At 44.4% G+C, this 15,957-nt stretch overlaps 2 protein-coding genes across 3 annotated transcripts in view; one reads left to right on the plus strand and one right to left on the minus strand.

Annotated features, from left to right (window-relative positions):
• si:dkey-284p5.3 (uncharacterized protein LOC557830 homolog) overlaps positions 1–65 on the plus strand; it is a 30,811-nt gene extending 30,746 nt beyond the window's left edge. Inside the window, exon 4 of one of the 2 annotated variants that reach the window (XM_024395204.2) lies at positions 1–65. This exon is cut by the window's left edge and continues 643 nt beyond it. The gene's annotated coding sequence lies outside the window, so the exon portion shown is untranslated. The other variant, XM_024395206.2, reaches the window with a different exon arrangement.
• A 4,560-nt stretch (positions 66–4,625) lies between these two features.
• On the minus strand, positions 4,626–15,435 carry rida (reactive intermediate imine deaminase A homolog). Its single transcript, XM_042310563.1, has 6 exons — positions 15,216–15,435; positions 8,366–8,471; positions 8,066–8,120; positions 7,848–7,916; positions 6,270–6,325; positions 4,626–4,950 (listed from the first exon to the last, which is right to left on the minus strand). The coding sequence occupies exons 1-6, from the start codon at positions 15,278–15,280 to the stop codon at positions 4,894–4,896; spliced, it is 408 nt and encodes a 135-aa protein (XP_042166497.1). The 5' UTR covers positions 15,281–15,435; the 3' UTR covers positions 4,626–4,893.
• Positions 15,436–15,957: the final 522 nt, after the last annotated feature.

Genomic DNA, 15,957 nt, shown 5'->3' on the forward strand with positions numbered 1-15,957 from the left:
TGACAAGTTACTTGTTTCAGCAGCATCCTTTGTATGAGGAAAAGTACTTCTGTCAGACAGTATCTCATCCACACTGTTAGATTACGTCATAGAGACGATGGAGCAGAGCCCATGAAGAGAAAAAGGTAGCAGAAAAAAGTACAGTAAATCCCTGTATTTTCTTGTAAAATAGAGAAATAAACCGACTAAAAACCAAGATCGGTAAGGCCTGTGTATATGGCTTTGGGTAAGGCCTGTATATGGCTTTGGGTAAGGCCTGTATATGGCTTTGGGTAAGGCCTGTGTATATGGCTTTGGGTAAGGCCTGTATATGGCTTTGGGTAAGGCCTGTATATGGCTTTGGGTAAGGCCTGTATATGGCTTTGGGTAAGGCCTGTGGCTTTGGGTAAGGCCTGTGTATGGCTTTGGGTAAGGCCTGTGTATGGCTTTGGGTAAGGCCTGTGTATGGCTTTGGGTAAGGCCTGTGTATGGCTTTGGGTAAGGCATGTGTATGGCTTTGGGTAAGGCCTGTGTATATGGCTTTGGGTAAGGCCTGTTTGGGTAATGCCTGTATGGCTTTGGGTAAGGCCTGTGTATGGCTTTGGGTAAGGCCTGTGTATGGCTTTGGGTAAGGCCTGTGTATGGCTTTGGGTAAGGCATGTGTATGGCTTTGGGTAAGGCCTGTGTATGGCTTTGGGTAAGGCCTGTGTATGTGTATGGCTTTGGGTAAGGCCTGTGTATGGCTTTGGGTAAGGCCTGTGTATGGCTTTGGGTAAGGCCTGTGTATGGCTTTGGGTAAGGCCTGTGTATGGCTTTGGGTAAGGCCTGTGTATGGCTTTGGGTAAGGCCTGTGTATGGCTTTGGGTAAGGCCTGTGTATGGCCTTTGGCTTTGTAAGGCCTGTGTATGGCTTTGGGTAAGGCCTGTGTATGGCTTTGGGTAAGGCCTGTGTATGGCTTTGGGTAAGGCCTGTGTATGGCTTTGGGTAAGGCCTGTGTATGGCTTTGGGTGTATGGCTGTGTAAGGCCTGTATATGGCTTTGAGTAAGTCCTTATATTTGAGTATGGCTTTGGGTAAGACCTGTGTATATGGCTTTGGGTAAGGTCTGTGTGTGGCTTTGGGTAATGCCTGTATATGGCTTTGGGTAAGGCCTGTATATGGCTTTGGGTAATGCCTGTATATGGCTTTGGGTAAGGCCTGTATATGGCTTTGGATAAGGCCTGTGTATATGGCTTTGAGTAAGTCTTATATACGGCTTTGAGTAAGGCCTGTGTATATGGCTTTGAGTAAGTCTTATATACGGCTTTGGGTAAGGCCTGTGTATATGGCTTTGAGTAAGTCTTATATACGGCTTTGGGTAAGGCCTGTGTATATGGCTTTGGGTAAGGCCTGTGTATATGGCTTTGGGTAAGGCCTGTGTATGGCTTTGGGTAAGGCATGTGTATGGCTTTGGGTAAGGCCTGTGTATATGGCTTTGGGTAAGGCCTGTGTATGGCTTTGGGTAAGGCCTGTGTATATGGCTTTGGGTAAGGCCTGTGTATGGCTTTGGGTAAGGCATGTGTATGGCTTTGGGTAAGGCCTGTGTATATGGCTTTGGGTAAGGCCTGTGTATGGCTTTGGGTAAGGCCTGTGTATGGCTTTGGGTAAGGCCTGTGTATGGCTTTGGGTAAGGCCTGTGTATGGCTTTGGGTAAGGCCTGTGTATGGCTTTGGGTAAGGCCTGTGTATGGCTTTGGGTAAGGCCTGTGTATGGCTTTGGGTAATGCCTGTGTATGGCTTTGGGTAAGGCCTGTGTATATGGCTTTGGGTAAGGCCTGTGTATATGGCTTTGGGTAAGGCCTGTGTATATGGCTTTGGGTAAGGCCTGTATATGGCTTTGGATAAGGCCTGTGTATATGGCTTTGAGTAAGTCTTATATACGGCTTTGGGTAAGGCCTGTGTATATGGCTTTGGGTAAGGCCTGTATATGGCTTTGGGTAAGGCCTGTGTATATGGCTTTGAGTAAGTCTTATATATGGCTTTGGGTAAGGCCTGTATATGGCTTTGGGTAAGGCCTGTATATGGCTTTGGGTAAGGCCTGTATATGGCTTTGGGTAAGGCCTGTATATGGCTTTGGGTAAGGCCTGTATATGGCTTTGGGTAAGGCCTGTGTATGGCTTTGGGGCCTGTTATGGCTTTGGGTAAGGCCTGTGTATGGCTTTGGGTAATGCCTGTATATGGCTTTGGGTAAGGCCTGTATATGGCTTTGGGTAATGCCTGTATATGGCTTTGGGTAAGGCCTGTATATGGCTTTGGATAAGGCCTGTGTATATGGCTTTGAGTAAGTCTTATATACGGCTTTGAGTAAGGCCTGTGTATATGGCTTTGAGTAAGGCCTGTGTATATGGCTTTGGGTAAGGCCTGTGTATATGGCTTTGGATAAGGCCTGTGTATATGGCTTTGAGTAAGTCTTATATACGGCTTTGAGTAAGGCCTGTGTATATGGCTTTGGGTAAGGCCTGTATATGGATTTGGGTATGGCCTGTGTATACGGCTTTGAGTAAGGCCTGTGTATATGGCTTTGGGTATGGCCTGTGTATACGGCTTTGAGTAAGTCTTATATACGGCTTTGAGTAAGGCCTGTGTATATGGCTTTGGGTAAGGCCTGTATATGGATTTGGGTATGGCCTGTGTATACGGCTTTGAGTAAGGCCTGTGTATATGGCTTTGGGTATGGCCTGTGTATACGGCTTTGAGTAAGGCCTGTGTATATGGCTTTGAGTAAGGCCTGTGTATATGGCTTTGGATAAGGCCTGTGTATACGGCTTTGAGTAAGTCTTATATACGGCTTTGGGTAAGGCCTGTATATGGCTTTGGGTAAGGCCTGTATATGGCTTTGGGTAAGGCCTGTATATGGCTTTGGGTAAGGCCTGTGTATATGGCTTTGGATAAGGACTGTGTATATGGCTTTGAGTAAGTATTTTATACGGCTTTGGGTAAGGCCTGTGTATATGGCTTTGGATAAGGCCTGTGTATATGGCTTTGAGTAAGTATTTTATACGGCTTTGGGTAAGGCCTGTGTATATGGCTTTGGATAAGGCCTGTGTATATGGCTTTGAGTAAGTCTTATATACAGCTTTGGGTAAGGCCTGTGTATATGGCTTTGAGTAAGTCTTATATACGGCTTTGGGTAAGGCCTGTATATGGCTTTGGGTAAGGCCTGTATATGGCTTTGGGTAAGGCCTGTGTATATGGCTTTGAGTAAGTCTTATATACGGCTTTGGGTAAGGCCTGTATATGGCTTTGGGTAAGGCCTGTGTATATGGCTTTGAGTAAGTCTTATATACGGCTTTGGGTAAGGCCTGTGTATATGGCTTTGGGTAAGGCCTGTATATGGCTTTGGGTAAGGCCTGTGTATATGGCTTTGAGTAAGTCTTATATACGGCTTTGGGTAAGGCCTGTATATGGCTTTGGGTAAGGCCTGTATATGGCTTTGGGTAAGGCCTGTATATGGCTTTGGGTAAGGCCTGTATATGGCTTTGGGTAAGGCCTGTATATGGCTTTGGGTAAGGCCTGTGTATATGGCTTTGGGTAAGGCCTGTGTATATGGCTTTGGATAAGGCCTGTGTATATGGCTTTGGGTAAGGCCTGTGTATATGGCTTTGGGTAAGGCCTGTGTATATGGCTTTGGGTAAGGCCTGTATATGGCTTTGGGTAAGGCCTGTGTATATGGCTTTGGATAAGGCCTGTATATGGCTTTGGGTAAGGCCTGTGTATATGGCTTTGGGTAAGGCCTGTGTATATGGCTTTGGATAAGGCCTGTATATGGCTTTGGGTAAGGCCTGTGTATATGGCTTTGGGTAAGGCCTGTGTATGGCATTGGGTAAGGCCTGTGTATATGGCTTTGGGTAAGGCCTGTGTATGGCTTTGGGTAAGGCCTGTGTATGGCTTTGGGTAAGGCCTGTGTATGGCTTTGGGTAAGGCCTGTGTATGGCTTTGGGTAAGGCCTGTGTATGGCTTTGGGTAAGGCCTGTGTATGGCTTTGGGTAAGGCCTGTGTATATGGCTTTGGGTAAGGCCTGTGTATATGGCTTTGGGTAAGGCCTGTGTATATGGCTTTGGGTAAGGCCTGTGTATATGGCTTTGGGTAAGGCCTGTGTATATGGCTTTGGGTAAGGCCTGTGTATATGGCTTTGGGTAAGGCCTGTGTATATGGCTTTGGGTAAGGCCTGTGTATGGATTTGGGTAAGGCCTGTGTATGGCTTTGGGTAAGGCCTGTATATGGCTTTGGGTAAGGCCTGTATATGGCTTTGGGTAAGGCCTGTGTATATGGCTTTGGGTAAGGCCTGTGTATATGGCTTTGGGTAAGGCCTGTGTATGGCTTTGGGTAAGGCCTGTGTATGGATTTGGATAAGGCCTGTGTATGGATTTGGGTAAGGCCTGTATATGGATTTGGATAAGGCCTGTGTATGGATTTGGATAAGGCCTGTGTATGGCTTTGGGTAAGGCCTGTATATGGCTTTGGGTAAGGCCTGTGTATGGCTTTGGGTAAGGCCTGTGTATGGCTTTGGGTAAGGCCTGTGTATATGGCTTTGGGTAAGGCCTGTGTATGGCTTTGGGTAAGGCCTGTATATGGATTTTTAGAGAAATAAGCTTGTTGTTTACATGGAACTTTTCTGGGATCTTTTATTTCAGCTCATGAAATATGGGACCAACACTTATATGTTGCATTTATGTTTTTGTTCAGTGTACAAACAGGAACATGTTATGACATTATATATCCTCTTCAAGGCCTTAGAATGTCTGAGCAGTGTAGTCTAAGTCTAAGAGTGGTTTGGGTTAATTTAATTAATGTTTAAACTAGGACTATTTCAAGGTTGTTAAACGTTCACTTCCAGGTTAGTTAGTTTACAGCTTGTTGATGCTCTGGCCGGTTAGTCAGGACTCAGAGATGGGTCCCAGAACAGCCACAGCCTCGATCTCCACCAGACCACCCTGCAGACAGAGAGACGGAGAGAGAGACGGAGAGACAGAGAGAGACAGAGAGAGAGATTAGAATCACCATTTGGAAGAGTATTACATCTTTAATATCAAGTAGATACATAATAAGTAGAGCTGTGTGGATATGGAGCTGACTCTGGGGAGGGTTAGAGCTGTGTGGATATGGAGCTGACTCTGGGGAGGGTTAGAGCTGTGTGGATATGGAGCTGACTCTGGGGAGGGTTAGAGCTGTGTGGATATGGAGCTGACTCTGGGGAGGGTTAGAGCTGTGTGGATATGGAGCTGACTCTGGGGAGGGTTAGAGCTGTGTGGATATGGAGCTGACTCTGGGGAGGGTTAGAGCTGTGTGGATATGGAGCTGACTCTGGGGAGGGTTAGAGCTGTGTGGATATGGAGCTGACTCTGGGGAGGGTTAGAGCTGTGTGGATATGGAGCTGACTCTGGGGAGGGTTAGAGCTGTGTGGATATGGAGCTGACTCTGGGGAGGGTTAGAGCTGTGTGGATATGGAGCTGACTCTGGGGAGGGTTAGAGCTGTGTGGATATGGAGCTGACTCTGGGGAGGGTTAGAGCTGTGTGGATATGGAGCTGACTCTGGGGAGGGTTAGAGCTGTGTGGATATGGAGCTGACTCTGGGGAGGGTTAGAGCTGTGTGGATATGGAGCTGACTCTGGGGAGGGTTAGAGCTGTGTGGATATGGAGCTGACTCTGGGGAGGGTTAGAGCTGTGTGGATATGGAGCTGACTCTGGGGAGGGTTAGAGCTGTGTGGATATGGAGCTGACTCTGGGGAGGGTTAGAGCTGTGTGGATATGGAGCTGACTCTGGGGAGGGTTAGAGCTGTGTGGATATGGAGCTGACTCTGGGGAGGGTTAGAGCTGTGTGGATATGGAGCTGACTCTGGGGAGGGTTAGAGCTGTGTGGATATGGAGCTGACTCTGGGGAGGGTTAGAGCTGTGTGGATATGGAGCTGACTCTGGGGAGGGTTAGAGCTGTGTGGATATGGAGCTGACTCTGGGGAGGGTTAGAGCTGTGTGGATATGGAGCTGACTCTGGGGAGGGTTAGAGCTGTGTGGATATGGAGCTGACTCTGGGGAGGGTTAGAGCTGTGTGGATATGGAGCTGACTCTGGGGAGGGTTAGAGCTGTGTGGATATGGAGCTGACTCTGGGGAGGGTTAGAGCTGTGTGGATATGGAGCAGACTCTGGGGAGGGTTAGAGCTGTGTGGATATGGAGCTGACTCTGGGGAGGGTTAGAGCTGTGTGGATATGGAGCTGACTCTGGGGAGGGTTAGAGCTGTGTGGATATGCTGCTTACTCTGGGGAGGGCAATAACCTGGTAGGCAGCTCTGGCAGGGAAGTTTTTGCTGAAAACTGAAAGAAAAAAAAAAGTATATTGTACATACAATTTCCCCAAATCATACTGAATTAAAGTAGGCCTAATTCCAAAAATCTGTATACTGAAATTACGTTTCCAAAGAAACAGGAAGTTCTAGACTCTGAATGACAGGGAGTAGCAACAAATATACTCCTGGCTGAACATGTGACTGAAAACCTGACTGAAAACCTGACTGAACGCTGGTCTAGACTCTGAATTACAAATATACACCTGGCTGAAAAACTGACTGAATGCTGGTCTAAGATTCTGTCTCTTTTTACCCCACTGCTTGAGAGTACTCTTGGTAGTATTCACACTAAACTAAGGTAATGGACATGAGACGTATTCTCCAGATCATATATTAGACCTAGTACTGTGAACTTCATGGCTGATTACAGTCGTATTGGCTGTCTGGAACCGTATGGCTACAGGCAGGACCCAGGGAGAGGGTTGAGTTTCACAGAGCTTCCTTGTATCCTCTTACACTCCGAGTCTGACACAGACCAGGGGTCAGTTCCACTGTGTATCGTGATGGGACACACACCAGGGGTCAGTTCCACTGTGTATCGTGATGGGACACACCAGGGTCAGTTCCACTGTGTATTGTGATGGGACACACCAGGGTCAGTTCCACTGTGTATCGTGATGGGACACACCAGGGTCAGTTCCACTGTGTATTGTGATGGGACACACCAGGGTCAGTTCCACTGTGTATCGTGATGGGACACACACCAGGGTCAGTTCCACTGTGTATCGTGATGGGACACACACCAGGGTCAGTTCCACTGTGTATCGTGATGGGACACACACCAGAGTTCAGTTTGACTGTGTATCGTGATGGGACACACACCAGGGTCAGTTCCACTGTGTATCGTGATGGGACACACACCAGGGTTCAGTTCCACTGTGTATCGTGATGGGACACACACCAGGGTTCAGTTCCACTGTGCATCGTGATAATACCCATAGAGCTGGGGTCCCATTGTGAGTCCTTTGGACAAGGAACTATGGGAAACCTAACTTAGCAAGGCAAAGACAGACAAGAGTTTAATTATAAAGGGCAGAGGTACAGCTATGCATCAATTTGAACTATAGCAATGGATGGCCCATATGTAACTGATTACCACACATTGTACATGCAGGACATGTTGGAAGTTTGCATATATTTAGCTGTTGTCCTTTCAGACATATATGAATGTGCTACTGAAGAATGCTGGGTCTAAAGTCAGTATTCAATATTAGGCAGTTGGCACACCAAACAAGTGGCCAACAGATCCTGAGAGAAGTGCTGTTATTCAGGGAAGAGGGCGCCATCGTGTGTACAGTTGTGGACATGCAGGACAGTCTGAAGAGGTGGATTAAACTCAAACGTTCGATGCGGACAGAGAGATAATCTCAATTGATTTCCTTGTGTGTTTTCAGCAGGAGGCGAGAGGACGTGAAGAAACAAATAAATATAATTGAGATTATCCCATAATTTGACCCTTAGCCCCTCACATTGTCAGGTCAAGCACTTACATGTCTTATAAACATCGTTGACGTTGACAAAGTCATTAATGTCTGCCAACAGCACGGTTGTCTTGACGACTGGAAGATACAAAAGTAAGGAAGTCTGTCAGATACACATTTCAGATCTCAGGTGGTATTAATCTAATCCTTTTTAGTCTTTTACAGTTAATAAACATACATGAATTATTGTTGATTTGATGATATATATTAAAAAGAGGGAGGCTTACCATTGTCATAACCACATCCAGCTGCTTTCAGGATCTCTCCCATATTGACCAGAGCCTGAGGGATGGGGAGTGGGGGAGGAGGTGGGGGGGAGGGTGAGGGGAGGGAGCATGATATAAGAATTCCTGACATGATAAGTATATAATAGTGATAAGTATATAATAGTACTATATATTTTTTTACCTCTCCCCTCCACCACCATCTCTCCTATTCTCTCCCCTTCTCTCTCCACCATCTCTCTACCCTCCTCCACCATCTCTCACCCGTCTGACCTGACCTCCCTTCCCTCCACCATCTCTCACCTGTCTGGCCTGAGCCTGTACCCCTCCCTCCACCAGCTTCCCTGAGGCCACGTCTAGCCCCAGCTGGCCGGAGATGTACATGGTCCGATCCACCACCACCGCCTGGCTGAAGCACAAACAATTGGACATAAGTCACTCTACTAGGAAGTCCACTATGTGCAACTCAACCTGTGCTAAAGTGCTAAAAAATAGCCCACGTTAACATATGTAACTTAAGAAACAAGGTTCATGAAATCAATAATTTGCTAGTGTCATGACGTGGCCCTCTTTGGGTATAGCGAGTGCCTTCCCTCTCTCTCCCTCCTACACCCAGGTTCTGTTATCTCAGGTCGTAAATTCCTGGAGGAGACTCTCTCCCTCATGCGGTATAGAGAGAGGGTTCACTGTAGAACAAAGGAACTTCTTCTATCTCACAGAACTTGAGAACTGAACAATATCCATGTTTTGGAGAATGTGTAAACGGTCGGTGGAGAATCCAGCTACGACCGGTCCATTTTGTTTAGTGTTTGTGACCTCATGAGAGACAATACAGCCACATTACCACAACTCTGTTTTTAAAAGAGAGCCTCCGTTATGAGATTTGCATCTAATTTTTGTATAAAATGAATGAGTAAAGATTAAACTATTTGTGTAATTATGTCATGTGATTTTAAACTGTTTAAGGGAAGAGAATCCAATTCCCTTTGGAGTTTCACTAAGTCATTGGCCCGCCCCATGAGCACAGACATCGATCTGGCATCATGGGACAGCCTTTTCTGCTGTTCCGAATATAAACCCCACCTGGAGAAGCCCACTTCAGACCAATCCTACCTCGGTCAGCTGAGGGAGCTAAGGTATGAATAGAGACCAAGCGTACCTCGATTACTGAGAGGGCTAAGGTATGAATAGAGACCAAGCGTACCTCGATTACTGAGAGGGCTAAGGTTTGAATAGAGACCAAGCGTACCTCGATTACTGAGAGGGCTAAGGTTTGAATAGAGACCAAGCGTACCTCGATTACTGAGAGGGCTAAGGTTTGAATAGAGACCAAGCGTACCTCGATTACTGAGAGGGCTAAGGTTTGAATAGAGACCAAGCGTACCTCGATTACTGAGAGGGCTAAGGTTTGAATAGAGACCAAGCGTACCTCGATTACTGAGAGGGCGATTACTGAGAGGGCTAAGGTTTGAATAGAGACCAAGCGTACCTCGATTACTGAGAGGGCTAAGGTTTGAATAGAGACCAAGCGTACCTCGATTACTGAGAGGGCTAAGGTTTGAATAGAGACCAAGCGTACCTCGATTACTGAGAGGGCTAAGGTTTGAATAGAGACCAAGCGTACCTCGATTACTGAGAGGGCTAAGGTTTGAATAGAGACCAAGCGTACCTCGATTACTGAGAGGGCTAAGGTTTGAATAGAGACCAAGCGTACCTCGATTACTGAGAGGGCTAAGGTTTGAATAGAGACCAAGCGTACCTCGATTACTGAGAGGGCTAAGGTTTGAATAGAGACCAAGCGTACCTCGATTACTGAGAGGGCTAAGGTTTGAATAGAGACCAAGCGTACCTCGATTACTGAGAGGGCTAAGGTTTGAATAGAGACCAAGCGTACCTCGATTACTGAGAGGGCTAAGGTTTGAATAGAGACCAAGCGTACCTCGATTACTGAGAGGGCTAAGGTTTGAATAGAGACCAAGCGTACCTCGATTACTGAGAGGGCTAAGGTTTGAATAGAGACCAAGCGTACCTCGATTACTGAGAGGGCTAAGGTTTGAATAGAGACCAAGCGTACCTCGATTACTGAGAGGGCTAAGGTTTGAATAGAGACCAAGCGTTCGATTACTGAGAGGGCTAAGGTTTGAATAGAGACCAAGCGTACCTCGATTACTGAGAGGGCTAAGGTTTGAATAGAGACCAAGCGTACCTCTGATTAAGGTTTGAATAGAGACCAAGCGTTTGAATACTGAGAGGGCCAAGGTTTGAATAGAGACCAAGCGTCCTCGATTACTGAGAGGGCTAAGGTTTGAATAGAGACCAAGCGTACCTCGATTACTGAGAGGGCTAAGGTTTGAATAGAGACCAAGCGTACCTCGATTACTGAGAGGGCTAAGGTTTGAATAGAGACCAAGTGTACCTCGATTACTGAGAGGGCTAAGGTTTGAATAGAGACCAAGCGTACCTCGATTACTGAGAGGGCTAAGTTTTGAATAGAGACCATGTGTACCTCGATTACCGAGAGGGCTAAGTTTTGAATAGAGACCATGTATTCCTCGGTCGTCTGAGGGAGCTAAGATTGTAATGATTGTTGAATTCCTAACCAAACCATTGGCTACACTGGTAGAAATGGTTAAACTCAGACTATCGATAGCGACAGAATAAGAGCAAGACCGACAACCGCCGAAACATCTATTCTATAAGAACATTTCTGAATGGAACTCTGAAGTACCCATTCTAACCACGAAAGACTCCAGGGACTCAAAGAGAAGTTCAGATGAACTTTCCAACAGAAAGACGGACGATTCCAACAGAGATCATGACGACACACTAAGCGTAAATATATATATATTGATTGCAATTATTCCCGAACAGACTACGGTAGGCGCACAGTACTACATAGAGCCATGACTAAATGGAACACTATTCCACAACTCTCTACTCCTATAACCTCTCTACTTCTATAACCTCTACTCCTATAACCACTCCTCTCTACTCCTATAACCTCTCTACTTCTATAACCTCTCTACTCTACTCCTATAACCCATCTACTTCTATAACCACTCTACTCTACTCCTATAACCTCTCTACTCTCTACTTCTATAACCACTCTACTCTCTACTTCTATAACCACTCTACTCTACTCCTATAACCACTCTACTCTACTCCTATAACCACTCTACTCCTATAACCTCTCTACTCTCTACTCCTATAACCCCTCTACTCCTATAACCTCTACTCTCTAATCCTGTAATCTCTCTACTCTCGACAACCTCTCGTCTCTATAACCTCTAGTCTTAACCACTCCACTCCGCTCCCCTAACCTAACCTATAACCTCTCTACTCCTATAACCTCTACTACTATAACACCTCTACTTCTATAACACCTCTACTCCTATAACCTCTCTATAACCTCTCTCTAATCCTGTAATCTCTCTACTCTCGACAACCTCTCGTCTCTATAACCTCTAGTCCTAACCACTCCGCTCCCCTAACCACTCCGCTCCCTAACCACTCCGCTCCCCTAACCACTCCCGTAACCACTCCCGTAACCTCTCTACTCCTATAACCTCTCTACTCTCTACTTCTATAACCTCTACTCCTATAACCACTCTACTCCTATAACCTCTCTACATCTATAACCTCTCTACTCCTATAACCTCTCTACTCTCTACTTCTATAACCACTCTACTCTACTCCTATAACCACTCTACTCTACTCCTATAACCATAACTCTCTACTCCTATAACCTCTCTACTCTCTACTTCTATAACCTCTACTCCTATAACCACTCTACTCCTATAACCTCTCTACATCTATAACCACTCTACTCCTATAACCACTCTACTCCTATAACCACTCTACTCCTATAACCCCTCTACTCCTATAACCTCTCTACTCCTATAACCACTCTACTCTCTACTCTCTACTCCTATAACCTCTCTACTCCTATAACCTCTCTACTCTCTAATCCTGTAATCTCTCTACTCTCGACAACCTCTCGTCTCTATAACCTCTAGTCCTAACCACTCCGCTCCCCTAACCACTCCACTCCCGTATCCTCTCCACTCCCGTATCCTCTCCACTCCCGTATCCTCTCCACTCCCGTATCCTCTCCACTCCCGTATCCTCTCCACTCCCGTATCCTCTCCACTCCCGTATCCTCTCCACTCCCGTATCCTCTCCACTCCCGTATCCTCTCCACTCCCGTATCCTCTCCACTCCCGTATCCTCTCCACTCCCGTATCCTCTCCACTCCCGTATCCTCTCCACTCCCGTATCCTCTCCACTCCCGTCCTCTCCACTCCCGTATCCTCTCCACTCCCGTATCCTCTCCACTCCCGTATCCTCTCCACTCCCGTATCCTCTCCACTCCCGTATCCTCTCCACTCCCGTATCCTCTCCACTCCCATATCCTCCCACTCCTATATCCTCTCCACTCCTATATCCTCTCCACTCCCCTCTCCACTCCTCCTCTCCACTCCTATATCCTCTCCACTCCTATATCCTCTACTCCTATAACCTCTCCACTCATATGGATGTGTCTGCCGTGGCTGGGATCCCCCAGGTGGTGCTACGTATTGATACGAGAAGAGGTGAGTTTGTCCTCCTACATTGAACACCTAGAGAGAAGCTGTATAAAGAGTACATCATAACTTCCATGTGCCAGTGCACGGAGAATGGAATATCAATTATCCTTAAATAACCAGATTCCTTCTAGCTATTATATTGACCATGTTATATTCAAGTAAAAGGTGACTTCTCCTTTAGCCTGTTGTTAGGTCAACACCAAGTCACCAAATAACACATCGAACCTGTTATTGTATTTCCTTTGAAGTATTATGGCTGCCCTGCATAGTTTCTGTAACAGACAACCTTAACCATTAGTTAGTGGGGTGGACCTTGATCCTCTTTTTACTATCTCTGATCATGGTAACAAACTCCTCCCCCTCCTCCTTTTATTGGCTCCTGACCACAGTTGCCAACTTTTAGTAAACAACTTTTAACTAGCCTTTTAATAAACAACTTTTAGCTAGCCTTTTAGTAAACAACTTTTAGCTAGCCTTTTAGTAAACAACTTTTAGCTAGCCTTTTAGTAAACAACTTTTAGCTAGCCTTTTAGTAAACAACTTTTAGCTAGCCTTTTAGTAAACAACTTTTAGCTAGCCTTTTAGTAAACAACTTTTAGCTAGCCTTTTAGTAAACAACTTTTAGCTAGCCTTTTAGTAAACAACTTTTAGCTAGCCTTTTAGTAAGCAAGTTTTAGCTAGCCTTTTAGTAAACAACTTTTAGCTAGCCTTTTAGTAAACTTTTACACTAGCCTTTTAGTAAACAACTTTTAGCTAGCCTTTTAGTAAACAACTTAACTAGCCTTTTAGTAAACAACTTTTAGCTAGCCTTTTAGTAAACAACTTTTAGCTAGCCTTTTAGTAAACAACTTTTAGCTAGCCTTTTAGTAAACAACTTTTAGCTAGCCTTTTAGTAAACAACTTTTAACTAGCTAGTAAACAACTTTTAGCTAGCCTTTTAGTAAACAACTTTTAACTAGCCTTTTAGTAAACAACTTTTAGCTAGCCTTTAGTAAACAACTTTTAGCTAGCCTTTTAGTAAACAACTTTTACACTAGCCTTTTAGTAAACAACTTTTACACTAGCCTTTTAGTAAACAACTTTTACACTAGCCTTTTAGTAAACAACTTTTAGCTAGCCTTTTAGTAAACTTTTACACTAGCCTTTTAGTAAACAACTTTTAGCTAGCCTTTTAGTAAACTTTTACACTAGCCTTTTAGTAAACTTTTACACTAGCCTTTTAGTAAACAACTTTTACACTAGCCTTTTAGTAAACAACTTTTAGCTAGCCTTTTAGTAAACAACTTTTAGCTAGCCTTTTAGTAAACAACTTTTAGCTAGCCTTTTAGTAAACAACTTTTAGCTAGCCTTTTAGTAAGCAAGTTTTAGCTAGCCTTTTAGTAAACAACTTTTAGCTAGCCTTTTAGTAAACAACTTTTAGCTAGCCTTTTAGTAAACTTTTACACTAGCCTTTAGTAAACAACTTTTCTAGCCTTTTAGTAAACAACTTAGCTAGCCTTTTAGTAAACAACTTTTAGCTAGCCTTTTAGTAAACAACTTTTAGCTAGCCTTTTAGTAAACAACTTTTAGCTAGCCTTTTAGTAAACAACTTTTAGCTAGCCTTTTTCTTAGTAAACAACTTTTAGCTAGCCTTTTAGTAAACAACTTTTAGCTAGCCTTTTAGTAAACAACTTTTAGCTAGCCTTTTAGTAAACAACTTTTAGCTAGCCTTTTAGTAAACAACTTTTAGCTAGCCTTTTAGTAAACAACTTTTACACTAGCCTTTTAGTAAACAACTTTTAGCTGGCCTTTTAGTAAACAACTTTTACACTAGCCTTTTAGTAAACAACTTTTAGCTGGCCTTTTAGTAAACCCCTTTTACACTAGCCTTTTAGTAAACAACTTTTACACTAGCCTTTTAGTAAACAACTTTTACACTAGCCTTTTAGTAAACCACTTTTACACTAGCCTTTTAGTAAACAACTTTTAGCTAGCCTTTTAGTAAACAACTTTTACACTAGCCTTTTAGTAAACAACTTTTAGCTGGCCTTTTAGTAAACAACTTTTACACTAGCCTTTTAGTAAACAACTTTTACACTAGCCTTTTAGTAAACCCCTTTTACACTAGCCTTTTAGTAAACAACTTTTACACTAGCCTTTAGTAACCTTAACTAGCTTTTAGGTAACAACTTTTACACTAGCCTTTAGTAACCTTAACTAGCTTTTAGGTAACAACTTTTACACTAGCCTTTAGTAACCTTAACTAGCTTTTAGGTAACAACGTTTTGTTATTTTCTTATTCTCTTATGCTGTCATGATTATGTAATTTGTTGTGTAATTGTGAAATGCAGCACTCCTATGTAAAACAACCTTGGGCTCAATGGGACTCCCTGCTAAAATGAAGGTTCGAAACATAACATTGTTTCTAACCTACTTTATATAGTCATATCAGGTGTTTGATCTACTTATTCAAGAGTTTATGAAACACAGTCCGTAGCGATGTAGATAAGCCATGCACTAAGTTGCATTCTAAACATTCACCACAAAACACATTGATGAATGATTAGTAAAATATAGGTGAGGCCTACCTGTAAATCCCCTGCCTTATAGGTGCTTTAGGAGTATAAGGAAAGAGTTTCTGAACAGCAGCCATCGTGTCCAGAGTAAACTACAGTCACAGACGTCAGCTTGGGACAAAGTGAAGTGAACCGCGGTTCAGGAAAACCTTTGACTCGACAAACACTGCTGGGGCAAAGTATCTGCTGTGGCTGGCATCACGCTAGCGGTGCTACAAGCTAGGGGCGGAGGCGGCCATTTCCCTTTATACAAGGTCAAGTGCTTTGGCTGGTGGAAAAGTGCAAGAGAAATCCAAATCACTAGTGCAGGATGACTTCTATGAGTGTGCAAGTGTACGGATTGGAGACTGGGTAACCAGCCCCCTTATTGGGGCTTTTGGAGTGTGAGGCCAATACCACCGAATAGCAGCCATCGTGTTAACATTAGCAGCCATCGTGTTAACATTAGCAGCCATCGTGTTAATATTAGCAGCCATCGTGTTAATATCAGCAGCCATCGTGTTAATATCAGCAGCCATCGTGTTAACATCGGCAGCCATCGTGTTAACATTAGCAGCCATCGTGTTAACATTAGCAGCCATCGTGTTAATATCAGCAGCCATCATGTTAATATCAGCAGCCATCATGTTAATATCAGCAGCCATCTTGTTAACATTGGCAGCCATCGTGTTAACATTAGCAGCCATCGTGTTAACATTAGCAGCCATCGTGTTATCATTAGCAGCCTTTGTGTTAACATTAGCAGCCATCGTGT

The sequence above is a fragment of the Oncorhynchus tshawytscha genome, linkage group LG31 (assembly GCF_018296145.1).
Source record: "Oncorhynchus tshawytscha isolate Ot180627B linkage group LG31, Otsh_v2.0, whole genome shotgun sequence".
Taxonomy (NCBI): Eukaryota; Metazoa; Chordata; class Actinopteri; order Salmoniformes; family Salmonidae; genus Oncorhynchus; species Oncorhynchus tshawytscha.

What these genes read in the sequence shown, in the direction of transcription:
- rida (XM_042310563.1), bottom strand. Translation starts at nt 15,280, where the DNA reads ATGGCTGCTGTTCAGAAACTCTTTCCTTATACTCCTAAAGCACCTATA. An exon ending in TACAGGCTCAGGCCAGACAG is followed by an intron (nt 8,121 to 8,365) that starts GTGAGAGATGGT and finishes CCCATCCCTCAG; the next exon opens with GCTCTGGTCAATATGGGAGA. An exon ending in CAACGATGTTTATAAGACAT is followed by an intron (nt 6,326 to 7,847) that starts GTAAGTGCTTGA and finishes TTTTTCTTTCAG; the next exon opens with TTTTCAGCAAAAACTTCCCT.